The sequence below is a fragment of the Theobroma cacao genome, chromosome 4 (genome assembly GCF_000208745.1).
Source record: "Theobroma cacao cultivar B97-61/B2 chromosome 4, Criollo_cocoa_genome_V2, whole genome shotgun sequence".
Taxonomy (NCBI): Eukaryota; Viridiplantae; Streptophyta; class Magnoliopsida; order Malvales; family Malvaceae; genus Theobroma; species Theobroma cacao.
In genome coordinates, this window is record NC_030853.1 from 28130484 (window position 1) to 28158383 (window position 27900).

General features: G+C 36.7%; 4 protein-coding genes across 4 annotated transcripts; 2 read left to right on the plus strand and 2 right to left on the minus strand.

The window, feature by feature from the left end:
- LOC18603034 (protein tesmin/TSO1-like CXC 2) lies at nt 85-5269 on the plus strand. Its single transcript, XM_007034769.2, has 10 exons — nt 85-380; nt 1412-1572; nt 1685-2438; nt 2915-3369; nt 3467-3541; nt 3838-4018; nt 4101-4196; nt 4277-4343; nt 4471-4630; nt 4711-5269. The coding sequence occupies exons 1-10, from the start codon at nt 330-332 to the stop codon at nt 5054-5056; spliced, it is 2346 nt and encodes a 781-aa protein (XP_007034831.2). The 5' UTR covers nt 85-329; the 3' UTR covers nt 5057-5269.
- On the plus strand, nt 11334-19293 carry LOC18603036 (protein NETWORKED 1A). Its single transcript, XM_007034772.2, has 5 exons — nt 11334-11559; nt 12270-12346; nt 12472-12743; nt 13339-17600; nt 17847-19293. Exons 3-5 carry the CDS (start codon nt 12641-12643, stop codon nt 19005-19007), a joined length of 5526 nt encoding a protein of 1841 aa, XP_007034834.2. The 5' UTR covers nt 11334-11559; nt 12270-12346; nt 12472-12640; the 3' UTR covers nt 19008-19293.
- Nucleotides 20042-22339, minus strand: LOC18603037 (40S ribosomal protein S3a). The gene is made up of 7 exons (XM_007034773.2): nt 22225-22339; nt 22074-22121; nt 21861-21966; nt 21171-21311; nt 20885-21070; nt 20505-20705; nt 20042-20367 (listed from the first exon to the last, which is right to left on the minus strand). Exons 1-7 carry the CDS (start codon nt 22233-22235, stop codon nt 20272-20274), a joined length of 789 nt encoding a protein of 262 aa, XP_007034835.1. The 5' UTR covers nt 22236-22339; the 3' UTR covers nt 20042-20271.
- Nucleotides 24073-25270, minus strand: LOC18603038 (leucine-rich repeat extensin-like protein 6). Its single transcript, XM_007034775.2, has one exon. The coding sequence runs from the start codon at nt 25229-25231 to the stop codon at nt 24077-24079; it is 1155 nt and encodes a 384-aa protein (XP_007034837.2). The 5' UTR covers nt 25232-25270; the 3' UTR covers nt 24073-24076.

Below are 27900 nucleotides of genomic sequence, written 5' to 3' on the forward strand. Positions count from 1 at the left end.
ACAGCTGTGGACAATGTGGGGCTCTCTCTTTTGCTTTGCTCATGGTTATGTAGGGCCTCTCTTTCATTACAGTATCTCTCTCTCTCTCTCCACGAGAAAATCCCAAGCTCCCGCCTTCCCGCTTCTTCTTGAATCTTACTAACTTGTAGTGGTAAGTAATATACTACTCCCTATAGAATACTACAAAGAAGTAGAAAGATAAAGTAGATAGATTTGGATATTGAGATAGAGAAAGAGAAACAAGATACAGAAGAAACAGAGATAAAGGAGGGCAAAATATCAACAGTAGTGAGTGAGGGAGAGCATGTGGAGGAGCTTCTTCTCTGGAGATGGATACCCCAGAGAAGACCCAGATCAGCTCTTCACTCTCAAAGTTTGAGGTAATTCTGCTGCACTTCAACTTGATCTCTCTGGGTTTTTTTTTTTCTTCTTCTTCTTGGTGTTGGTTTTGGTTTTGGTTGCTTTCTGCTTCACTGCACTGCATGTGCTTGGATTCGGTTTCTGCGTGAGAGTTGACCTTGACCTTTCTGTGTCTTGGTGTTAAAAGTCTGTGCTTTCTGTTCATAGTGTTTGAAAGTTATGTTTTTTGGGAGTGTCAGTTTTTTAGTTTCATGTGAATACATCTCTTGTTAGAGTTTAATTTTTGACAATTTTCCTTCTTCTGGTTTCTGGGCTCTTCTTGTTTTGGTGTTCATTTGATGAGCTTACAATTAAAATTTTGCTTTAAGTTCTGATTTATTTGTGAAACTCATCTTTCTGGGATTTTTTTGAGGCTTCCTTTTCAATTATATCCTTCCCTGTTGGCTCACAGACATTGTAATGAATTTACTTTAAAATTTTCAGTCACTCACTGCTTTCAATTGTTCTCCTTTCTCAGACTCAAGCCTGGCTGATATCTAGCCCTTGCTTTTCTTTTCTTTTCCTTTTTAATCACAGAGGTTTCCTTCCACAATCGGCAATAGCAGAATGTCTTCTTGCTTACTGTTAGACCAGTGAATTTTTTTTAAAAAAATTTTCTTTTCATCTTTTTCCATCGAAAGTCCAAGTCCACCTTCCCCAACCCCCTCTTAAGATCATTATTTTAACCTGGATTTCGTTGATAGTAATTTGACAGTAGAACTTTTTCACCGAGCCCAGTTATTTGTTCAATATTTCTATTTTTTCAAGAGATTTCAAAAGCTTTGCTGTTGCAACAGCATACATGTGTCATTTCCCCTGCTCTTGCTTTCATATTTTATTGCAAAATTTTGTGATGTCAGAGAAGCAGTTGATTTAGATCAAAAGTGTTTTGCGATTGTTTCAAGCTTAAGAACATCTAATTCCATGCTAGAACTTGATTAATTTAAGCATTGCATATTAACTTTGTAACATTATCTCAAAAGGGTGTTTTCATTTTTGCCATTATGTACAGGATTCCCCAGTCTTTAACTATATCAACAGCCTTTCTCCTATCAAGCCAGTCAAATCCGTACACCTTACGCAGACATTCAACCCGCTTAGTTTTGCCTCACTTCCGTCTATCTTCACATCACCCCATCTCATCTCTCACAAGGAATCTAGATTCCTGAAAAGGTAACGTGAAATATAATATATTCTTGATTGTTGGTGCCTAGACTGTTTAATTTCATGCCTTATTACCTCATTTTCATTTTTCTTGTTAATGCTAATTATTCTTTCTTTCCAGGCATAGCTATACAGATACATCCAAACCTGAGTTATCTTCTGGAGAGGGGACTAAAGTTAGTACAAATGAAGAGGCTGGTGTCGAAGCAGGTCAGCTGTGTGGTAGCTCTGCTGAGTTGCAGGAGAATTTTGATCCAGGAGTTTCCCTGGGAGAAGCTTCTCTTGAGCTGCCTAATGAAGCTTCAAGGTTTGCAATTGAGCTGCCACGAACCTTGAAGTATGATTGTGGTAGCCCCAACTGTGACCCAGCACCTTGTGTTATTGAGACAAATTGTGTCTCAGAATCGAATTGCGCATCTGTCTCAATTGTTCCATTTGTTCAAGAGGCCTCTGAAAAAGGTTTATCTGATGGTGGAGTGGAAGTAGCGGGCGTTTGCCAGATTGAGCAAAAAAGGGAAAATATAGGATGTGACTGGGAAAATTTGATTTCTGATACAGCTGACCTATTGATTTTTAATTCCCCTAATGGTTCAGAGGCTTTTAGGGATGTAATTCAGAAATCACTGGACCCAGATACAAGATTTTGTGCTACTCTTATTTCTCGGTTCCCACAGAATGATATCAATGAAGTGTCAGAAACTACTATTGATTCTGATAAACACAAAGATCCTTCTCTGCAAACTGGAGAAGCCGGGGAGCTGAAGGAAATAACCCATGCACATGGAAATTTTGAGAATGCTCGTCTGACCAACTGCATGTCTGGCAGTCTGACTGATAATGTGGAGACTGGGATGTGTGCCCCATTTTCTTTTAAGGTAAGAGATGCTGCCTAGTTTTGTTAACAACATTCACGCGAGTGTAAATTTGAAGTGATATAGAGCAATTTGTGCAGCACAAGTTGCAGAAAAAGTAGAAAAATTTAAACATATTTGTTCTTTAACTAACTGCAGTATGGTCTGAGTATTTTCTTCATGTCATGTTATAGTACTAGCGATGTGGACACTTTACTTATAATTGTGTTCAGCTCTCAAAATTATATTTCATTATTGATCTTCACTAGAAGTGAAGAAAATGTTTGGCCTTAAAAACAAAGTGAAGAATATTTCCACTGTGGTAGTTCAAGTTAGCCTGTACTCCTGCATATTGATTGGTCGTCTCATTGTTACAAGGATTTCTTTATTCAGTTGTCTGTGCAAAAATTTTGTTATTTCAGTTCTCCCAACTCGTCATATGAAAATCCATTTCTATTGATCTGCTATCACTGACAATGCCTTTATATATTTGCATACAGCCTGGTTCTAATTTGCATCGTGGATTGAGGAGGCGCTGTTTAGACTTTGAGATGCTGGCAGCTCGGAGGAAGAACTTAGTTGACGGTTCCAATACCAGTTCTTCTGTAGATAACCAATTTGTGCCTAGTAAGCCTGGCAATGATTCCTCAAGGCGCATTTTACCAGGAATTGGTTTGCACTTAAATGCTCTTGCAACAACTTCAAGGGATAACAAGAATATCAAGCATGAAACTTTATCTTCTGGTACACAAAAGCTAAGTTTCCCTAGCTCCACTACATCCATTTTACTCCCCACAGCAGGTCAGGAAGCTGTTCATGAATCGTTGACTTCAGTCTCTACTGAAAGAGAAACAGATCCTGTTGAAAATGGGGTTCAACTTGCAGAAGATGCTTCTCAGGCATCTACCTATTTAGTTAATGAAGAGTTCAATCAGAATAGTCCCAAAAAGAAGAGGTACAAGAACTTGACAATATGTAGTTTATTGGATTATTACTGTCTGATATTATATGTCTAACCTCTGTTTTGTACATCATCCTTCCACAATTTTCAGACGGAGATTGGAACAAGCTGGAGAGACCGAGGCCTGTAAGCGTTGCAACTGCAAGAAGTCAAAGTGTTTGAAACTGTAAGCTCTAGCTTCGTTATAAGTTTTAGAACATGCTTCTTCATATTTCTGGTTACCTCTGTAATCTACTAGAATGAGTTCTGAGTCCATGCCAGCTCCTTCGCTTCAACATTTTGTGTTAATTATTATTGCAATGTGTTGCCAACATTCTCCCTTCTCTGTGAAAGATATTGTCCATATTGCCTGTTTACTTCTATATCTGTGTGGAAGAATAAATAATATGTGGGAGGGGACAATAATGATTTGTATTTTCTCATTAGATGTGCTCATTTTGATTTTTGAACCTTCTTTTTCAGCTACTGCGAATGCTTTGCTGCTGGCGTATACTGCATAGAGCCATGTTCATGTCAAGACTGCTTTAATAAGCCTATCCATGAAGATACTGTTCTTGCAACTCGCAAGCAGATTGAATCTCGTAACCCACTTGCATTTGCTCCCAAAGTGATCCGGAGCTCTGATTCTATACCTGAAGTTGGGGTAGGGAATAACTCTGGCATTTATCTATCTAGTCAGTCAATTGCAACTTGCTACATAGCCTAATTGCCATTACTTCTTGCAGGATGACTCTACCAAAACTCCAGCTTCAGCTCGACATAAAAGAGGATGCAACTGCAAGAAATCAAGTTGCCTGAAGAAATATTGTGAATGCTATCAGGTTTTTCTCCGCAGCAAAGCCTCTCTGCTTACATTGTTCTACATAAACTGACATAGAAGTTGTATTTTTTTCTCTTAAAGGGTGGTGTTGGATGCTCCATCAACTGCAGATGTGAAGGGTGTAAGAATGCATTTGGTAGAAAGGATGGTTAGTGTGCCTTTGGCTTGAATGATTATTTCAATGCATGACTCTAGTTCAATCTATTTGATATTTTGTTATTGTCTATTTGACATTATTTTCAAGTTCTTATTCCCTTGATTACTTCATAACACAGGATCTGCTATAGTGGAAACAGAAGAAGAGCCAGAAGAAGAAGAAACAGACCCCTGTGACAAGAATGGGGTGGAGAAAAATTTAGAGAAAACTGACATCTTGGATAATGAGGAGCAAAATCCAGTTTCTGCTCTCCCAACAACTCCACTACAGCTTTGCAGGTTTCCTCTTTGAACTGCTTGTTCCATGATAAAAGTAATACTCATTGTTACTATAGCTTTAATAAATATTTTGTACACAGATCTTTGGTTCAGCTGCCATTTTCATCAAAGAGCAAACCACCACGGTCCTTTATTGCCATTGGATCATCTTCCACACTGTATAATGGTCAAAGATACGGAAAGCCAAATATTATTCGGCCTCAAAACATCGTCGAAAAACATTTCCAAACTGTTACAGAAGATGAAATGCCTGAGATTCTACGAGGCAATTGCTCTCCTGGTACTGGCATCAAGACTTCTTCTCCCAACAGTAAGAGGATCTCTCCTCCTCAATGTGAGTTAGGTTCAACCCCTGGTCGGAGGAGTGGCCGGAAGTTGATATTGCAGTCAATACCTTCATTTCCCTCTCTTACTCCTCAGCATTAAAATGGCAACTTTCCAGTTTCCATAAAGTTAAGATGAAATTTTTTTAATCTTTGCTCTGTTAGAGAGTATGCCGTTCGCCTTTAGGCTGTATCTGTATAATAAAATTACATCTTGCGTCCATAATGTTCAACTACTCCTGTATAATATGGAATCTTGTATCTCTATTTTCCAAGCTCAATTTTGTAAATTTCATTATGGTTCTCAGCTTCTCTATCTGGACATCTCTTCCTGGCATCTGTATTTGAGCGTCTTTCCTTCTTTCTTTCAAAGGGAGGGGATAGGCCGTGGGGGGATTCCAACAGTTCAATTTTTTCTTTCTGCTATATTAAGTTCTACTCGGATATGCTATCGAACATAAGCCCAAGTTTCTAAATTTCATCAATGTTCTTACCTTGTTCAACTCCCGGTTGAAGATTGTAGCTTTACCTCACACAGGACTGCTTTCGGGGTGATGAAATAATGTTTAGCTTTTGACCAGGAATGCAAATAATTATAGCAGCTTATTGAATTATCAGGTCCTGTTTGTCTTGGTGCAACTGTAAGATATTGGCAGAGATGAGTAGAATGTCTAAAAGATATGTTGAAACTTAGAACCTATGTTGGGACAGGGGCTACCATTTTATTTTATCATCTTAGAAATTAACCAGGAAAAGTCTAAAACATATACTAAATCTTAAACTTTGAACTATGAAAGTACACAAAACGGTGCAAGGTAGTTGGGATTGTTATATTGACCCTGATAAATTCAGAGAAGGGTTTATGCTGTAGTTATCTAGAACTAGAAGCATGGCTAGCAATAGCATCTGTGCCAGCAAAACAATGTGTTGGAAACCAAAAAACATTAGGCCTTGAGATCCGACGTTTTCCTGTTAGGATACATCAGCGTCTGAACGTTGAGAGATGTCTTGCCCGCATGTGGCAAAGGCAAGGATTATATGGTGTTAGAGATATTTCTTTATAATGCCTCCATTTTCTTAGGTTTTGGTAATGAATGGGATCTCTGGAGAGCCTGCGTAGATGAAGAGGGGCTTTCGGATGGCCATTACAGACGGCGTAGGAAAACAAAGTTGGGTTCGATAATTGGTCAGACCTAGGTGCCAATTGTTAGAAACTTTTGTCCTCCTCGGTAACGCCTTTGGCAAAATTTAGAGCTACAACGTAAGCATAAATACGTTAAATTCGAGCGTTTTCTTCATGAAAGCACTCTTAACTTCTGACTGGGCCGACCTCCGAATCCCAAAGTTAAGTCATGCATGAATGCCCACTGGCCTTGTAGGAGGCCCAGTAGGATTGAGCAGGATTCTGATGGACAAAAGAGGGCTCGTGCCTCGTGGGGTTAATCAAAGGGCTTTTTGCAAGATTGTTTGGCGATCCTCTTTCTTTGGTCTAGTTCTCCGTTCAAGTATCACAACATGGGTTAACTTCGTCAAAAGTCTTTATAAATTTAACCGGTGAAGGTTGCAATAGCCGTGCCAACTCGAAAGAAGCAGAATCAAACGCGATAAGCTGTCGTTGGAGATCTTTCCATAAATAGAGCTTGGTCCAAGTGGTAAGATAGAATTAGAGTTAGGACTAAGTTTCAGTTTTGCTGTTCTTTTGTTTCACTCAATGGGTTTATTATGGGTTTGGCCAGTGTTAAAGGTTTTATGGAAAGATTAAGATGTTGTAAACTCAACCAAAAATCATTCATAAACAAATTATTTAATTGACATTCATCAGTCGAAAATTTTTTTGTAAGATCCAAAGAGAAAGGATGATAGGCAAACAAAGTATATAAGCATCCACTGTGGCTTCCGCAAAGAGTATAATGTGGTTAATCTAATAGGAACCTAGTGCCGCAAAATAGTGTTTCTCCCACTTACTGTTCACACCTTTCCATGTTAGAGAATGTGGAGAATAGCTGCTCCAGGACATGGGCAAGAGAAATGGAGGTGGCAATGGCCAATGTCATGGCCTTTTTCCGTTCATCATGGCAATGTGTGTGGGAGATTTTGTTCCTTTTCGCTGCTTAGTTTACTACCACCTTTTTCCTGTAGTAGCACAAAACCCTGAAAAAATAATTGTTGCTTTTGATTGAAACTTTTCAGAATCTTTGGAGGGGAAACAAGAGGTAGCCTAGCTGGCTACTTCACTAAAAAACGAGAACACAATCTGGAATTATCTTTATGTCGGGGTCCCCATTGCATTTTTCATCCTCTCTTTTCTCTTTCTCCACTTTGCCTTATCAGATTTTGTAGGCAAAAGTTGTAGTTGTGGTTGGTGGGGGGAGGGGTGCTGGTTTTAATAGTGTGAATTAAGGGAGGTAGATATAAGCCTAAAAGTCTTCCATACCATCCATCCATTTGTTTTTTGCTCACAACTACTTTTTCCCACCCAATAGTTCTTAGTGAGACAGACTCCTTAGTTTTCCATTTTCCTTCTCTGGGGAGAGAGAGACTGAGTTATCAAGATCAATACTGTCGGTGATTTTTGGTAGCTCTAGTGCCTTCAAAGCATGGCCAGGCAGGCTTTGGTAGCGAGTAAGCATCAATAGTGCTTTGTCTAAGTAAAGTTTTAGTTGTATTCTTCTCCTTTGGCATCACATAAATTTGGGTTCAATTCAAATCTTCATATTTTTTGAAGAATTTTGGCACTACTTTTTCTTTACATCGGCATCTATTTTTGGACTTGAGCCAAATCCTGGCAAAACCATCACGCTTTCAATGACCTGTAAAGTTAGATGGGGTGTGGGAAATACAATTAGAAAGGTGGAGAAACTGGAGTGAGACAGAACCATTTATGCCATAACCTGATTTTGGGGCCCAACAATTCCATGGGATCAAAAACCGACCATTCTTCGTTGATCCTACAGATAGTTTTCAATTCTTCTTCCAAGAATATTCTCATACCCTTTTTTCCTCTCTCACTGTCTCTCAACTTATTGGTACCAATAACACATATGGTAAAAAGTTATTAGTTTGAAAAAAAAAATTTCAATTATTTTTTGATCAAATTAGTGATTGGCCCATAACAAATTTAATCAGAAGGGGACTATGTCCATAACTATAACGTATAGCTAGGGGGTCTTGGTTGCGGTACCTAATGATCTAATCTTAAGGCTACAAAAGCCACCTTCCCCATCAAAACATTTCGGTTTAGTTTGGCATTACTGTTTGGGAAAAGTTTTAGGCTGACAAAAGCACCTCTCCATTTCGTTTACTTTCAAAAGCTGCTTTTAGACAACTTAATGCGATGCCAAACTCAAGTTTTAACAAGGATGGTCTCCTATAAACATTGGTTTTGTCGATGTGCAAAGACTTGCATGGCTTCGTACCCTAAGACACTCCAGACACAGTGAAGAAATGGTGCTACCCCATGTGGCCAGTGGACCCATAATGATCCGTCATCACATGTAGTTTTAGAGTCAAGATCCATCCCTTGTCATCATCCATGTGGGGGATAATTAATCCCACGGCTTTGATGTTTATTAGAATATTCAAAGAATTTCATTGAAAACAGCTGTTTTCCGAAGCTAGAAACAAGACAATGGTAAACTACCCTACTAAAGCAAAAAAAAAAAAGAAAAAGATTCAAATGGTTTAACCCCAAGAATCATGATTATGGTTCTTAAACTCACTTTCCCTTGTGTAATCATGTTTAGTTTTCCCGGTTGGTAAGTATCATCTATCATCTTAACACCCTTTTTTTCTTCCTTCTTTGTAATGGAAATGATGTACTACCTTTTCTTCTTTTGTATATTAAACAGTTTTATTTTGCCTTCCCACCTTTAGCAAAAGGGAAAGTAAATGAACCATGTGAATAATACATATCTAGTAGTTAAATAGTATTTTAATTTTTCTCAACCAAAAGGCAAAATGTTAGGCAAAGATTAGTGGGTGAGCTACCACCCTTGTTAGGGGCAGTTTTGCCAGTTAAAATGTGGTTGTCCATAAACCCAATTAAAAGCTTGATCATAACTAGAAAATATATAATATAGTTCATCAAATACTAGCAACATAATGTTGAGAGTGAAAGAATAATGATTCTGAATTTGAATAATTCCATAGAAATTTATTAGTCTTGAGATTTGAAGGGGTTAAGTTGAAATTCTATAAAGGAGATTTCTTACAATATGACAAAAGTGGCACCACTCCTAGAGGCCCACCCTTTGAAAGGGAACAGCCTACCTCAATAAAGAAACAAACGTAATCCAAAATCCTAATGCAGATAATGTGTCAATTTTGAAGAAAATGGCCATTAGGTTTGCCATATTGTTTAATATAATTGTACCATCTGTTGGTTTGCTTTGCTTGCTTCAAGTCCATACTATTGCAATAGAACAATTTGTTCACACGTATATATACTTTATGAACTAAGAATTGCATGCTAGCCAACTTCATTTGTTTTTGTTTGATGGGCCAATAACAACTTTATTTAACTTATAAATTTTGGGAACCAAAAAATATATCAAAAGCCATGATTGATCCACTCTTTATAATCCTTTCCCTTTGTCTAGTTCTGAAAATGATCAAAATGTCAGAATTGTTAGAGCTTCTACTATTTAATTTGACTTTTAACCTATGATGGATCAATCTTGAAGAATTTTCTAGTCTTTTCCAATGTCTATCTCTCATAACCGACACCATTTAAGTGTTGTTAGTTGAATTTCTAGTTTTGTTGATAAGCAATAAGTCAACTTGCTTGGGGCTACCAACATTGAAATCTTTACTCCCATAATGGAACTTTGTAATTGTCTTGCTCTAGGGTGGTGCAAGAGCTATAGTGTACTCTTTTTTTAGGTTACACGAAGGGTTTGAATTGCAAATTAAAAGATAATTCGATAATCTTCTTTCATCTTGTCCAAAATTTTTGAAATCGAGTCTTGAAATTTTAACTGTCCAAATGTCTTATAATCGAAAAAAATCTTTAACCCTAATTTAAGAGCATAAGTACTAGCTTAGAATTTTCTTTTGAACAATATATATTTTTGTAGTAAACAATGAACAAGACCTTAAACTCACAATTCATTAGCAATAATAATTTAATTCCTTTCATGATTAATTAGTTTCACATTTTAGTCATATATTGGTCTTAAATATGTATGTTGAGTTTTCAAGAAGGCCTAAACACAATTAATTTCATATTAATTTGGTAACAGAAGGAGGAATGGATGTCACCACTAAATTGCTTCTCTCACTCTATCACTTTAGTAAAAATTGTGATTTTCAAAAGGTGACCTTTAATATGCAAATCAGTTCCTCAGTTAGGTTTGTAGGTGATGTGATTTGTGTGAAAGGTTACCAACTGTACCAAATTAATTGTCTATTTGAGATGCATTTAATGGCAATTATGTGTTTGAATAAAACAAAAAGAAGAAAAATGAAAAAAAAAAGGGGGAAAAGTAAGAATCCTTTGCTTAAACATACATCATTTTGATATTTTATTTTTTTCTTTTTTTTGGATATTACAAGACAATTTTTTGTATTTTATACAAATGTATACATAATTTAACTCATAAATATTATCATGGATATAACTCGATGTTAATTATTATAGGTTCACTTTAAAATTTCAAATAATTTCGTAAATTAATAGATTATATGAGAATAACTTCGAACCCTAAATCTTTGAGTACTCACTAATAATTTACTATTATAAATAAGGTTTATAAAAACTTATAACTTCGAGAATTTAATAAAGAAATTTAATCTCATGAGATACTTTATTATAAATTTATGTGTAAAAAGGAATTTGAAAATTTCATGTAATGACAAATAATGAAAATTTTTAAACTTGAATGATTAAGGAGTATAAGACAAAATTAAGACAAAATTCCTTTTTTTTTTTGTTAAGGTTAAGATAGGGTTTTCTCTTCCTTTTCAAAAGAAAAAAAATTAACTCTTTGATTAGGAGCATAATTTGTGTACTTGAATCCAGAAAGCAAACTTTTTTGAAACCCAAGAAAGAACATTATTGAGATCTTAAGCAAGGGTAGAGAAGTCATTTAGTTTCCATTTCCATTTCCATTTCAAGTATACTTGCCCATAGCACAGTAAAATTAAACAGAAAAACTTTAGAAAAAGACAGCAAAAAGGATTTGACCATTCCCATAATCTCCCCATTCATAAGTACCATATCTTTAAATTTAACAAAGCAAAGTCCTTCTATCATAAAAAAGAAGGCAAAGTCCAATTCAGTCCCTTCCGTACTTGCAAATTATTTGTACAGGAAATATCATGAATTTTTAGAAAATTCATAAATGTCTGACCTGGTTAACTTTGCTCATTCTTTTTTACTCTCTTCTCTCTCTCTCTCTCTCTCTCTCTATCCTTCTCTCTCTATCTCTGCCAAATCTAAGAATATAATGCAAAGAACTCATTTGAGAGAGAAAAAGGAGTGTAGAGAGTGTGTGTAGGAAACAGAGAGAACAATGGGTTAACTTTGGAGAAGATGCAGCTGGAGGTTTACTATCACAGCTGCTGATCATCAAAGTCCCTTTTCCCAATTTTCTTTAGGTGTTTTTGGTACGGTTTCTTGATCCTAACTTTTGTTAACGATTTGTTGTTTTGCAGGTTTTTTTTTGTTACCCATTTGCTTAAAGTTCATGTTTTTGATATTAAAATACTTCTCTTTTCATCATTTTTGCTGTTTTTGTTGATTAACCATTTGTTTAAAGTTAAAGTTTTTGTTGTAAAGATCGTTTTTTTTTTCTTCTATTTTGCAGTTTTTGTTGATGACCATTTGCTCAAAAAAGTTGATTTTTTGAATGTAGCTTTTGCTTGCTGATCAGATTCCAGTACTAAATTTTGTTTTTTTGGTATGTCTTTGATGTTGCTGTTTGTAAAGACTGTATCTTTTCCCAGTTTTGCCTACTCGTGGTCATGTTGTAGTTTTTCCTCTTTTTCGAGATCAATTTGCTTAAAGATCATGTTCCTTTTAAATAGTAGATTTGTATGATGAACTCATTTGGTAATTGGACCACTGGGTCCAAATAACTTTTTGTCTATCTAACATGATTCCATTCTTGTTGAATCACTTTCACTGCAAGTACAAATGCTTTATGTTATATCCTGCCTTTTGAGAATCTGCATGCACTGTGTTTTTGTTTCTAAATTCCTGGCATTCCAGTTGTTTGATTAATCATGAATAATTTTAGTTGTCGAGTGTTGACATTATTTTTACTAGAGCCTTTTTTGACAAAGTTGAAGATCTGACATCGCCCTTGTCATTTCAGTGGATTAGTGCTTTTTCACTTTGAAGGCTGGATTTCAGTCACAATTGCCAATCATTCGAGTGATCTTGATTGAGCAGGTAATTTGCACTATATACATGATAAGTTTTCAGGCATTTTTTTCAATAGTTCAAAGAAACCAGTGTGAATTTTGTAGTTTTGAATGTACTTAAAAGTCCCTTGACTTGATTATCTGGTTGCACAGGTGCAAGGAGTCAGGCATAAAGACCTCTTGTTTCAGAAAGATATAGGGTAGTAGAGCAGAGTAAATTGTTATTCTGGCCTGGATCCACTACTTGGGTTTTTATCACTGGTATAAGGACCAGGCTTTTGCAAAGTCCAAACCGGTTGCACTGTTGTTCTTTGCTGGAATCATGGCAACTTTGTTACATTCTGAGTCTAGACGCTTATATTCCTGGTGGTGGGACAGTCACAACAGCCCAAAAAATTCAAAATGGCTTCAAGAAAATCTTACAGGTATAAATTTTCTTTCTAAAAAGTGCTCTGTCAGTGTTCTAGAAATATTCTCACTGCAAAAATATTTTGTATGTTAGAAAAGATGTAATCCAGTTCATACTTTTATGTGTCAGATGTTAGTGTGAAACTTAGGTAATATGTTATGTATGCCAGTGGGAAGTTGCTAAATAATTGAAAGCTTACTGAAGGAAATGTTAAAAGTCACTTGCATCTCTAATTGATTCATTAGGATGGAATATTAGAAACTGTTTTTTTGTTTTTTATATTAGGATAAAAGCTTTTACTGTTTGAATTACTGTTGTGCAGTCTTCAAATATGATAATACCAAGTTGGTACTGATTTTCCAGCAAGTGTGGGATATCACTGTTTTTCTTTTCTCTGCATAACAAACCAGCTAGCACATAGTTGCATCTGAAAAAAAATGGATGATCCAATTAATATCACAATTGTTTTGTGCATGATCTGCATTGCATACCCCTTAGCTCTTAATCTCTGGAGTATAATTAAGATATGGAGTGTCATTTTCTTTTTTCCTTTATGATTTACTATTGTATTTTGGTCCATCTCCTCAACTTGAGCTATTCTGTTTCAACAGATATGGATACTAAAGTCAAAGCAATGATCAAGCTGATTGAAGAAGATGCAGATTCTTTTGCCAGAAGAGCAGAAATGTACTATAAAAAACGGCCAGAGCTCATGAAATTGGTTGAGGAGTTCTATAGAGCTTACCGTGCATTGGCGGAGAGGTATGATCATGCAACCGTGGACCTTCGCCATGCCCATCGAACCATGGCAGAAGCCTTTCCCAACCAAGTACCTTTTGTACTGGCTGATGATTCACCCTCGGGCTCTTCAGGCCTTGAGGTCGTGCCGCACACCCCAGAAATGCCACACCCGATCCGTGCGTTCTTTGATCCAGATGACTTGCAAAAGGATGCAGTGGGACTGTCTTCAACTTTTCATGCTATAAAAAAGAGTGCTGGAAATTTAGAAGAATCAGACTCTGGAATAAGCAAAAGGGGTTTAAAGCAGTTGAATGAGATATTTGGCTCAGGAATAGTGCCTCCAAATTCCAATATTGCTGAAGGAAGGATGAAGAAGGGGAATGGTGGTGAAGCAGAGGAAAGTGAGCAAGGTGGAGTTTTTCAGTTATCAATTGAGAATCAAAATCTGAAGACCCGGGTTCTTCCTGAGTCTGAGCGTGCAGGTAAAGCTGAAATTGAAGCACAAGCCTTGAAGAAAACACTTGCTGAGATTCAAGCTGAAAAAGAAGCTGTCCTTCTCCAGTACCATCAGAGTTTGAAGAAGTTATCTAGCCTGGAGCGAGAACTTAATGAGGCTCAGAAGGATGCTGGGAATCTTGATGAACGAGCCGGCAAAGCTGAAATTGAAATCAAAGTATTGAAGGAATCATTAACTAAATTGGAAGCTGAGAGAGATGCTGGTCTTCATCAGTACAATCAATGTTTGGAAAGAATATCCTGCATGGAGAATACTATTTCCCAAGCCCAAGAGGATGCCAAGGGGCTTAGTGACAGGGCTTTTAAAGCAGAAATTGAAGCTCGAAATCTTAAGATAGAGCTTTCTAGATTAGAGGCTGAAAAGGAGGCTGGTCTTCTACGATACAAGCAGTGTCTTGATATGATATCTGCATTAGAAAATCAAATCTCACTTGCTGAGGAAAACGCAAAAATGCTTAACATGCAAACTGAGAGAGCTGAAAGTGAAGTTAAAGCACTAAAAGAAGCTCTTGCTAAGCTGAAAGAAGAGAAAGATACTGCAGCTTTCCAGTATGAGCAGTGCTTGAAAACAATAACCAAGATGGAGAGTGAAATTTCTTGTGCCCAAGAGGATGCAAAACGATTAAACAGTGAAATTCTAGTCAATGCTGAAAAATTGAGGAGTGTGGATGAACAGCGTTTTCTGCTGGAGAGGTCAAATCAATCTCTACAGGTAGAGGCAGATAATCTGGTGCAGAAAATAGCAATTAAGGATCAAGAACTTTCAGAGAAGCAAAAGGAGTTGGAAAAACTTCAGACTTCACTGCTGGAAGAACATTTACGCTTTGTGCAAGTTGAAGCCACCCTACAAACTTTGCAAGAGTTGCATTCACAATCTCAAGAGGAGCAGAGAGCTTTGACATTGGAGCTTCAAAATAGGCTTCAAATGTTGAAGGAGTTGGAGATAAGCAACCAGCAATTGGAAGAAGACATTCAGCAGGTGCAGGGAGAAAATCAGAGCCTCAATGAATTAAACAGTTCTTCTGCTATTTCAATCCAGAATCTGCAAGACGAAATTTTCAGCTTGAAGGAACTGAAAGAAAGACTTGAATGTGAGGTTGCACTACAAATCGAGCGAAGTAATGTCATCCAGCAAGAAGTTCACAAATTGAAGGAGGAAATTGAGGTCTTGAGTAGTGCATACCAAGCTTTAATTCAGCAGCTGCTGTCTGTGGGTTTGAATCCGGAATGCCTAGAGTCGTCAGTGAAGGAATTGCGAGATGAGAACTCAAAGCTGAAAGAAGAATGTGGCAAGCATAGAGGTGAAACTGAAATTCTTTATGAGAAATTGAGGGACATGGATAGCCTTTTGGAGAAGAATGCTGTTTTGAGAAGTTCACTATCAGAATTGAATGGGAAATTGGAAGGGTCAAGGGAGCTGGTTCAGGAATTACAAAAGTCCCGTGAATTTCTTCAGGGAGAGAAATCTTCTCTTTTTGCTGAGAAAGCCACTCTTCTTTCTCAGTTACAGATGATGACTGAGAATATGCAGAAGCTCTTGGAGAAAAACACATCGCTGGAAAGCTCCCTTTCTTGTGCGAATATTGAGCTTGAAGGCTTGAGATCAAAGTCAAAGAGCTTAGAAGAATTCTGCCAGTATCTCAAAAATGAGAAATCCAATCTTGTAAATGAAAGAGAGAGCCTGATCTCTAATCTCGTAAATGTCGAAAAGAGGCTATGCATCCTGGAATTCAGATTTGATAAACTGGAGGAAAGATATGCTGACCTGGAGAAGGAGAAAGAATCAACACTCTCTCAAGTGGAAGAACTACGAGATTCCCTTAGTGTGGAACAACAAGAGCGTGCGTGTTATGTGCAATCAAGTGAATCTCGGTTAGCAGATTTAGAAAACCATGTCCATCTACTGCAAGAAGAAAGTAGGTTGAGGAAGAAAGAATTTGAAGAAGAGATGGATAAAGCTGTCAAGGCTCAGGTTGAGATCTTCATCTTACAAAAATTTATAAAAGATCTTGAGGACAAAAACTTGTCTCTGTTGATTGAATGTCAGAAGCATGTTGAGGCATCCAGATTGTCAGATAAACTAATTAGGGAGTTGGAGAGTGAAAATCTTGAGCAGCAGATAGAGGGTGAATTCCTGTTGGATGAAATTGAAAAACTGAGGTCAGGGATTTATCAAGTTTTCAGGGCTCTTCAGTTTGATCCAGTTAATGGGCATCGAGATGTGATTGAATCAGATCAAATTCCTCTTTCACATATATTGGATAATGTTGAAGACCTAAAGAGTTCACTGTCAAGAAACAAGGAGGAAAAGCAGCAGCTGCTAGTTGAGAACTCAGTGCTCTTAACTTTAATTGGACAACTCAAATTAGAGGGCACTGAACTTGAGTCAGAGAGTCGAACCCTTCAGTATGAGTTTGAGATTGTGGGAAAGCAGAATGCCATGCTGCAGAAAAACAAGCAGGAGCTTGTGGAGATGAATCAGCAGTTGATGTTGGAAGGGCGGGAGGGAAAGCTGGAGAAAGAAATATTAAATGCTGAATTGGAGACCCAACATGAAAAGTTGAAGAGCATGCAGGGAGCTTGCCTGCTGTTACAGGAGGAAAATTTCAAGCAGCTTGAAGAAAACAGACTTTTGCTCAAGAAATTTTTGTACCTCAAAGAGGATATGCATATTCTTGAAGACGAAAACAATGTTGCCCTACAAGAAGCAGTAGCCCTTAGTAGTCTTTCTTTGGTTTTAGAGACCTTTGGTGCTGAGAAAGCTAATGAAGTTAAGGCTCTTGCTGAAGATGTAAGTGGTCTCCAAGTGATAAACACTGAACTCAAGGAAAAGGTTGGGAAACTGGAGGAGAAGCTGGACAAGAAGGAAGCTGAAAATTTACATCTGAATGGAACTTTTGAAAAGTTGCACAAGGAGCTATATGCTGTCAAAGATTTAAATGACCAATTAAACTATCAAATTATTATTGGTAATGATTTTCTAAAACAGAAGACCATTGAGCTTTCAGAAGCAGATCAAAAGCTTCAGGCTGCACATAACTTGAATGCAGAGTTGTCCAGGATTCTTGAGGAACTGACGAGGGAATGCGAGGAATCGAAACAGATTAGAGAAAATTTAGAGAAGCAGATTCTCAAACTGTCCAAAGATAGCAAAGAACAGAAAATGGAACTTCAACACCTTCGTGAAGTAAATGAAAATTTGGGGTCTGAAGTTTTTACATTACAGAAGGAAATTGAAGAACAAAAGTTGCATGAGGAATACCTGAGTCTAGAGCTGCAAGAGAGATGCAATGAGTTTGAACTCTGGGAGGCTGAGGCTGCTTCATTTTACTTTGATTTCCAAGTTTCTGCCATCCGCGAAGTTCTACTTGAAAATAAGGTGCATGAGCTTACTGAAGTTTGTGTGACTCTTGAAGAAGAAAGTGCTTTGAAAAGTGCGCAAATAGGACAGATGAAGGAAAAGGTTGAGTTTTTAGAAAGTGAAATTGGAGGTTTGAAGGTCCAGATGTCTGCATATGTTCCTGTCATAGCTTCACTGCGAGACAGTTTAACATCCCTTGAGCATAATGCCCATCTTCAGCCAAAGCTCTGTGTTCCAAGCTATGACAACGACAAGGTAATTTTTCTTTCTATTTTAGGGGATTTTTTTATGATTGAAACAACTTAGCGTCTCAAATCCAAGTTTGGAAGAAGTTTCTAGTGTCCCCTTAATTGGTTCAACATAATGTAGCCAAGTTTGTTGGTCAGAATAGAAGATTTTTGGGCCCAATCCATGATACATGCATGCATATATTCTACCTTTTGCTTGTTGGATTATCAGATTTTACTACTTTTATAACTACTATTTATTGGCTTTCTCCAGGATGTAGAAATGGCTGATGACCTTCATGAAATGAGCTTCGAGAAAGTCAAAGAAGAACAAAGTTCTTTTTTGACAGCTGGTATTTCTGAGTTGCAGGAGATGCACACTAGGCTTAAAGCAGTTGAAAAGGCAGTGGTGGAAGAAATGGACAGGCTTGTAATGCAAGAAAGTAATAGGAACAGCTACTACATAGAAGCTTCAGTGAATGGCATTGAGCCCTCGTATCAAGAAAAGAACATAAAGAAGAAAGATATGCAACCTAGTGATGAGCTTGCTGAAAACCTCAAGTCAAAGAAGATGAAACCAGAAATTTCTGAATTAAGGAATGGGATATTGTTGAAAGACATTCCCCTGGATCAAGTCTCAGATTGTTCATTATATGGAAGGAGCAAGAAAGAGAATGGCACAGCTGATGATCAAATGCTTGAGCTGTGGGAGTCTGCTGAGCATGAATGTGGTGTTGATTCAACAATGAGTGACATGCAAAAACGGGCAATTGTACCAGGGGAGATCATTGCTTGTCATCCATTCAATGGTGTAGAGCAGAAAAATGATGATCTTTCTTTGGGAACACAGGTTGAGAAGGAGCTGAGCATTGATAAGCTAGAGATATCTACAAGCATTAGAGAGCCAAAGAAAGGAGTGAAAAGCAGAAAGGTCTTAGAGAGGCTTGCTTCTGATGCTCAGAAATTGATGACTCTTCAAACTACTGTAAAAGAGCTCAAAAAGAGAATGGAAATCAAAAAGAGGAAGAAGGCGTATGATCTAGAATATGGTCAAGTGAAAGAGCAATTGCAAGAGGTGGAGGACGCAATCACAGAGTTGGTGAATGTTAATAGTCAATTAACTAAAGATGTTGAAGAGAGTCCTTCATCTTCAGGTGGGACAAACTCAGCTGAGTTGGAAGAAGCTGGAAATAGCTGCTGGAAAAAAGTGCGAGACCAGGCACAAAGAGGGTCTGAAAAGATTGGAAAATTGCAGTTTGAGGTGCAGAGCATCGAGTATGTTTTGCTGAAACTGGAAGATGAAAGGAAGAGCAATGGGAAAAACAGAACAGGTATTCTCTTGAGGGACTTCATCTACAGTGGTGGAAGACGTACTGGAAGACGGAAGAAGGCTTGTTTTTGTGGATGTGCAAGACCTTCTGCTAAAGGAGACTGAGGCTAGCATTCAGACAAAAGAAAACCTGTCGTTCCTTGTTAGCCACAAATTCCCTTGGAATTTTCCTGGTTTTATGCTTAAGATCTGTTAGAGCAAACTGTTACTTCTAGCTTTTAGAGCATTGTAAGGGTTACGCCTGATCTAATCAATTAATAAGCTGCCTCCAGCATTTTTATTTTGTAATTTCGGGTAGCAGTGTCAAAGAACTTACTTATATATCCAATTGCAGTTAGCCTGGTCAATTAAATTGAAACACGAAACATGCAGCTCAACTGCTCAAGGCTCATATTCTCAACTCCATTTTGTTTTTAGATTTTATAAGCAGCCTGTTTGATCTTACAGACTCAGGCCATAGAAATACAAATCATTTGGGTGTTATTTAAGCAGAGCTGGTGTCTGAGGAACGAGGGTGAAACTAATGACGCTGCACTATACTGCAAATGACCATGATCATGCTTTGTACGAGAGGTAGTGAGTAGCTCTTCTAATACTTTCAAAGCCATTTTAAAACCACCGATTGTCTTGTTGAAAATGATTTAATTGTCGGCCTAACTTCCACCCAGATACTTTTGTAGTTGGTTTAATAAATAAAATCTAATGCTAGCTTTAAATCGCAAGTAACTTCCAAAAGAATCAAAACTCCATTTTCCATCTCAGATGGCATCTTCTAGTTCAAAACCTCCATCACTCCTCATAGCCTGGCTGGTCTTAGAAATCCAAACCTATGAGGCACGCATACGATTATAATCAGAAAGACCCAATCCTTGCACGTTGGATGGTGATCAGAATTATAACCTTCACGACTTCACCCTAGCATACCTTCCGTGCACCACAACTTAATGTTTCATATAAAACCAACAAATTATCAAGTTTAACTTATAGTACTAACAAAGACATAATTTAAGATAACGCAAGCCAGATCTTCGGACCTTTAAGCAAAGGGGGCGGGGGAAATCGATGATAGTACTTGAAATGATTTCCCCACCATTAAAATATTCAATGTTCCTGATGGCTGTTCATGTAGCAATAAAAGCTTACAATAGGGTCATTTTAGATAAATGGCATATGACATTAATTGTATAGATGCTAGATACCAAAAACATGTCCAATGAGTAACAGAATGTCTACTCAATTACGTTGCAAAATCATATCCTTAACATCAAAACCATGGAGAACTCTACTCAAGTTTTCAACAAAAAGAAAATGATCAACAAAACTCTTAGAAGCTGAAAAAACAAAAACAAGACATTCAAGGATTTTTCATTCAAGCTCCTACGACCTCTGTAGTAGCCTCAGCCATTGTCTCATCAGCAGGCCTCTCTAATTTCACACCAACATCTTCGCCGTAATCACCATGAACCTATATGAGGAAAATAAAAAAATTAGGCGCAATTGAAAACTTGCCTTTGAATATCTTATTCATGGGATACTTTCCAAGCAAAGGTTGATAGTAAACGGGAAAAAATAAAAGCAGAGAGGAGGATATAAGAAACATGCCTCCATCAACTTTCCAAGATCGAACTTGGGAGCCTTCAAAATTTTGACTTTACGAATGAACACATTCTGCAAAGGATAGATGCTAGATGTTGCCTTTTCAATTTCCTTTCCAATCATCTCGGGGATGAACTTTTGAACTAATTCCTTCAAATCACAGGATGTTGCCTGGGCAGTCATTATCTCTCTCATCTTCCGGCGTATCTGAATAACAAAAGCAATTTCACTCAGTTATCATGGGATTCACCATATCATCCAATTACAGGAAAAGCACACAGAATAAATGATCAGGGAAGTTACAATATGTATCAAGGTATGTGAGTCAAGAAAATTCACTCACAAGTCACAAGTACTAAACATTTTGCAGAATATCGGGGTGGTACCTGTCTAATCTGGCTGGATTGTGCATAGCAAGTCCTTTTAACTTGGTTTGGGCGTCTCTTAGTGAATCCAATGCAGAACATTCTCAAAGTGTAATTGTCCGTTGTCTTCACATCAACATGAGCTTCAATCAGAGTTTGCCATTTACGCACCAAAGACCTGAGTTTGTCAGTTGTAAAATCCATTCCCTGGATATTTAAAAAGGAGAATAAACCAATTTTGTTAATTTATTACTAGAAACAACACTTTATTAATAAAAGTAAATAAAGATTTCCAAATTTATCATACCCAGAAGTTGGTCAAAACATTTCTTCCTTGAACATCTTCAGCTCTCAACCGAATCTTTCTGTAAGCGTGATCCTCATCACCACCTTGAAGATCGGCCAGTGAAATCTCAAACACACGGTGTTTGAGTCCTTCTGAAGCAATCTGTCATCATATAACCAAGTTCAAACAATTTATCTGTATACATAGAAATCTGTACCGTATCTTTACTAAATGTAGCAAGCAGGTCTAAGCTCCCTCCTCTAAAGAAGTCTCCATCTTTTAAAAGTGAGGACAATATACTGAGTACTGGACACATGATCTTTAAACTGTATTAAGAACTAAGTATTCAGTTGCCAATTTGCTTCATAATATAATAACATGTCAAGCTTTTAAAAGTTTAGTAGATGAAACAAAATAAAAGATTCAGCATTTGAGCCAACAAAAGGATCATTGGGATCAAACAAAACAACCTACAAAATAAAACATGGCAGAGCTAAAAAATGCAATTCCCAATTTCATAGTGAGCAAAACAGCAGAAAACAAGAATAATCAAAATAACACTACACTTACTTATCTCGTTTCTATAAAACCTAAAAACCGTAATGAAAAAAGAATCTCTATGAAACCCAGTTTCACCTCAGCCTCAAAATATCAAAAAATCATACATACAATAAAAAGAAGCATTTTTAAAATGGTAATAAAAAAACAAACCTTGGTACCCTGAGTACGGGTAACAAGAGTCTTCCCCACATTTCTGGTAGTGAAAACTGATGGAGCTTTGATATCATACCAATCCTTCTTAGCAAATGGATCAGCTCTATAAGAAAAACCCCAACAAATAACATCAGCATTAAACGAACAGATCCATTTACAAAATACCCAAAATGAGATTCAAGCTTAAATCAATGAAAAAAAAATACTCACGCCTTCTTCTTTCCTCCCTTCTTTCCCTTGGAAATCCTCTTGTTCTTCCTATATTACAAATCAAAGAAAAAACCCAAAAGCAGATCAGACCTAAGAAAGGAAGCTAAACCCACTTCATGAATAAGATAGAGGAAGAGATAAAATGACGTACCCGACGGCCATGGTTGGAGCTGTGCTGGTTAGCAACAAAGAGCAGACGGCTGCTGGAGAGCAAAACCTTTTCCTCTTGGTATGGGAGAGACTTCAAAACCCTATTTTTATCGTTTGGTTTATAAAGCTCTTCGGCGGTTCGTTTTTTCCCTTATTGGGCTCTCTAGAGTTGTACTTTGAGGGTGTTTTGGGTCTTTTCTGGTGAATCTGAGTTGGGTTTTAGCCAATATGTAGGCCCAATTAATTGGGCTTTACAATTTGTTCTTGGAGAATTGGACTAAGTTCGATACTTGAGCCCACTAACCAAGCCATGTTCAGTTATTCTTGTCAGGCGCTCAGGGTGATGAGCCCTATTTTCATCCCTTTTTTTTTTGTGAATTTTCATATTTATCTTGAAGAAGAATATAAGTTTAAAATCTTAATTTTTATTTACAAAAGTTAATTAGAATAAGATCATATTTCATGGAGCCCATTTGATTTTTCTTTTTTTCCAAAAATAGAACTTGCCTGCACCCGAGCATTTAGCTTATTAGTTGGTGTGTATCCCTCTGCATAATGAGTAAGGCTCAAATCCCCCCTCTCAAAATTATAAAAAAAAAAAAAACTTGCCTAGCTAAGAGCACAAAGTCTTTTTACAAAATTTTTATTTTTCCAAACTCTACTCTATAATTATTAATGAAACAAAAAAAAAAGTTGAAGAGTTCAAAAATAAACATAATATCTAAAAATTTTCTAAATTATTATAAAAATTTAAATAAATTTTAATTTTTTATTATATTCAATCAAATTTTTATATTTTTATATTAAATCAATTAAGTCCTCGTAAGTAACCGTTAATTAATTGTTATTAATCAAACTACTCTTGTCAAATTTTATACCACATGATGTTGACATGTCATAATGGATGATGACGTGATATATTTATATAATATGATATTATAATCATGTGACATTTTCACCATCCACATGAATATAAAATGACAAGTGCCGAGTTGATTAATGGTAGTTAATCGACCATAAGTTATGAGAGTTTATTTAGTTCAAAAAAAAAGTAAAAGAGTTAGATTGAATGTAGTAAAAAAAATAAATATTTATTTCAATATTATTAAATAATTTAGAAACTTTTTAAAACATTATGTCAAAAAATAATGATAATTTGGAATTACTTCTAAAATTTATTTTATTTACACACTATGTTGTTATTTTCTTCCTCTTACTTTTTGAATTTGGATCAATTAGCATATTCCTAAGAACATATAGAGATTCATCTATGTTCTATCCGAGTTATTACTGATTTTTTTTTCTCAAAACTTTTTATTTAAATAGTCAAATAATTTAATTAGAATTTAGGTACAATTTCTTTTTTGCTTACTTGGTCCCCTCACCTCTCACGTTGACCATGAGTGCATGATTAGTATGTAAGGCAGATCACCTCGACGTGCTTAGATATATATTTTATTGAAGGCTGTATCTTGCTTTGATTTCATTTTTCCTTTGCCCAACTTGTTCTTTCTTGTGGAATCGTATTGCATTCCAAAACAGTTGGTTTCTTAACTTATTGCTAAACAAGAGAATGTGGATTCAAACAAAAATAATCATATAGTTTCTGAACATATAATTAATTATATGGAAGCATTTGGGTATGAAATATAGGGTTGCAAAGAAAGAGAGGACCTCAGTAGCATTATTCTCCAATCCAGAAATGTACATGAAATAAAAATTGGATGTTGATGCTCAACAGTCAAATTGAAAAGAAAAAACCCAACTGTGTTTTAATATCCATACATGACAAGATCACCAAAATGAAATAAAAACGAAAATCTTCTTTTTCTTTTTCCTGATCCTTGATTTGGTCATGGCCAATGATGCACTGGTGGAGGCGGAGGTGGAGGTGGTGGACTTCTAGGTGAGCAGCCAGAGATACTACAATCGACTGGATGTGCATAGAAAGACTTGCATTCCATTGGTGATCTCTGCAATGGCCTATAGGGAATGCAATTCTTTCTGTCATCTTTGTCAGGCAACTTGAGGCATTTTGGAGGTTCGGAAGCGAAGAAATTATTGGAGTAGGTGAAATTCTCCAGCTTAGGCAATGAACATATGCTCTCTGGAATATAACCAGATAGTTTATTGTTTGCGACATTGAGCTGCTCCAAGCTCTTCATTTGCCCAATAGCATCTGGCAAAGGCCCAACAAGCTTGTTAGAGCTAACATCAAAGACTGTCACTCCCTTTAGGTTACCAATTTCTGGTTTCAAACACCCTGTAAAGCCATTGTTCATCAAAATGATTTCCTGGAGAGTTCCTGCCATCTGTGCCAAACTTGATGAAGGAAAGCAGCCTGTGAGGCCACTATTTGCCATGACAATAACTGATACAGGAGAGTTACCAAAGTTTTTGGGTAAGGATGATTGAAACTTGTTGTTGTTAACGAACAAGGCATCTAGTTTCAGATCAAACAACTGTGAGGGGATTGTGCCACTGAACTGATTATATCTGATGTCAAGAAATTTGAGTGAAGGTAAATAAAGAACAACATAAGGGAACCTTCCACTGAATCGGTTATTACTAATATCAAGCTCGTGAAGAAAGTTGAGGTTGCGAAAGCTTTCAGGTACCTGGCCACAAAAGCGATTGGAATTTATGTGGAAGAGAGCAAGGTCAGTGAGGAGACCAAGATCTTCAGGTAAAGTACCAGCTATGTTGGCATGGTTTAAGTCTATGCCCGCCACTGTAGTGATGTAAGGGTCATCCGGAGCTGGTGCACAGTAGACTCCGGTGTAGTTGCAAACTTTTGGGCCATACCAATTTGAGGTAAAGCGATGGGGGTCAGAGGTCATGGCATGTTTCCAAGCTTGGAGAGCTATATAGGCCTTCAGAAGTCGAGGGTTTGGGATCAATGGTGGATTAATATCGGTATCTATCAGGCCATGAGAGGGTTTAGAGAAGAGAAGTATGATAGTTAGGATCACTCCAAGGGATGATCTTAGGTATGGTATTTTCTTCATTTTGGAGAAGGATATGTCAACGAGGGATGATTACTGAAATTTTTGCTTGATGGCTTTGGAAAGAGGGAAGCAGATTAGGAATTATATAAGCTATATTGACGACTCTTGGAGAAGGTTGCATGTTGTAATCAATAATTTACTAGCAGCATTAAAAAATGTGCAGTTAAAAGGATGAAAAGCTTGACTACCTCTTATCATCATTGTTTATTTGATATCTCTTTGGAAAATTGAGGCTATATTTAGTGGAATACAGAAGGGTTTTAATTTAAAACTTTGACTTTGATCATTAACAGTAGCATCATCATGTTCTTTCTTTCTCTTAGACTTGAAGTTTGCTTTTACAAACTGTTAATGCCAATGTACTGGCATCCTGAAGATACAGTAAAGTTTCTGGTGGATGGTTGGGCAGAAACTGATAAATGATGTTACCAAAAACACGGTTTCCGCCATTGAGGCACTAGGTTTAAAATTATTTTTTGAACCATAGGTTTAAGTTTTAGATCAAGATGACTTCCAGTTATTATAGCAATTCAGGGTGGAAATGAGACTTTAATTAAATTAATGTTATATGCAGAGCAGGCATATTTGACAAAACACATACTCGTGGCTAGAAAATGAAAAAAAGTTAACATCAAGATAGGGTTATAAAACTGCTAATTTGTATGGGAACAGGGTGAAGACAGGAAATGGGAATCTGAAGAATTATGATAGCTACATTTTTCCCGATTATAGGTTCAAGTATACATTTTGTTTAGTTTTGAGAAAATTTTTATATATGAGAGGGAATCTGTTTCAGATTGTGGTTGGCTATCCACAATGTTTTTCTTGGTGGTTGGAAACTTAAGATCAAAAGTTTCCATTCTATAACACAAAAAAAGCTGTCAGTTGTACATGCAATATTTTAATGACATGTTGCTTGAGTTGACAAAGGAAATGTTTGTGGAACAAAAATGTTAAGAATAAAAAAAAAATTCATATTTGTAATTGTTCTAATATATATATGATATTCTGATTCATGAGAAGCTGATTAAGCTTCCATAGCTAGGGATCCCATTTGATTTTCTTATTCTAGTTGTAAAGAAGAGCAAAAAAGATTTAGACAGGAAGAAGCTAATGACTATAGTCTAAAATTTAGATCACCTGAACCCCAATGATTTACATGTTACAAGGCAAGAAAAGTTGGTCATTTAGACCCTAATAAACCAACTGCCCTTTGACTAGAAATTAACACCAAAAGTTAAAAAAGAGTGTGTGACCAAAGATCAACAATAACTAAGTTGCACTATGAATTCAATCATATGTTTGAATCAGAACTCTTTTTTTTTTTGGTGGGGGGGGGGGGGGGGGGGTGGTTGTTCTCCTGATGTGAACTTTTGTTTTATTTAATTCCAGTTGCTAATGGAAAGTTTGTGTATGAGAGAGAGAGAGAGAGAGAGAAATCAAAAGTCTGCCATTATAAAGTTTTGGTTTTAAGGGACAATATGCTTGAATCAGCAAAATAGAATAAAATGTAATGAAACAAGGAAATCAAGACAAAAGTATTTTATAGAAAGAAAGAGTAGGTTAAGGTCAAGTACCGCAAGTTTGGTTGGAGGGAGAAAAAATTACCAAAACTAGAATATGAAATAATACTTAGCAAGAGCACCCAGAAATGTCTCAATAGAAGTAATGGATGAAGAAGACTCCTGAGGAAGTTAAGCACATAGATATCAGAAAACATATGACCATGTGGAATTATATGGCTTTCTGGTGGCAAGAAAGAGCACTTAAGTTAATTAAAAGAAAAATTCTAGCAACAAACTAAAACATTTCAAGAATGTCGTGTCCCCTGGGGTCCATACGACAATATACCAAACTCATTAGACCAAGTCACTGAAATTTGAGCAGTTACAGCATTCAGCAGACAGCAACCTTCAACAATGCCTTACATATGAACAATTAGAAAATAAAGCCAGAAGACCTTTTCAATGCATGGAGCAATAAGATATATAGAAAATCCATACCAAAAAGACGATTAGCTAAGGACCAAACTTTGAATTTTAATTAACACAGTTCTCTAGTTGATTATTGGTATGCTGAGGTTTGATAGTGGTTTCTATTCATTGTCTTGTTCTGTTTGAGGGTGATATATGGCTAGGTGCTGGTCAAGTATCAACGTCCATGTGTTTTGGCTTATGCAGTGGATGGGGTACATTAATGAAAGGCACTGTTGCTTGTAAGTGTTCTTTAAGGTTTAAAGAGGATAATGAAATTAATGTAGGTCCAATATTGATGGTATTCCATGCATGTCTACAAGGCTTATTGATTTGACTTGGTATATTTGTTAAGTTTTCTTAGCAACTCGAACGTTTTGGAATTTGCCTCTTCGATATAAACAATTAAAGATATTAGCTGAATTAATTTGTTATGTAAGCTTAGAATGAGATAAAGCTATAGTATGTGTTTTGGTAAATTAATATAAAAGTTATTGCTAATGTTGATTTTGGTCTCATTCAAGCTAACATAGCAAAATCTGTAAACTGGTATACCAAAAAGTTCTAGAAATTCCAGATATTCTTTCTCCTGGAAGTCAAGAAACCAAAGTCATTAGAGTAAATTGCCTAATCCAATTATCTTCAACAATGTCGGCTTTCGGCACCTAGCTTGGTTGGTATAATGAGTTACATTAA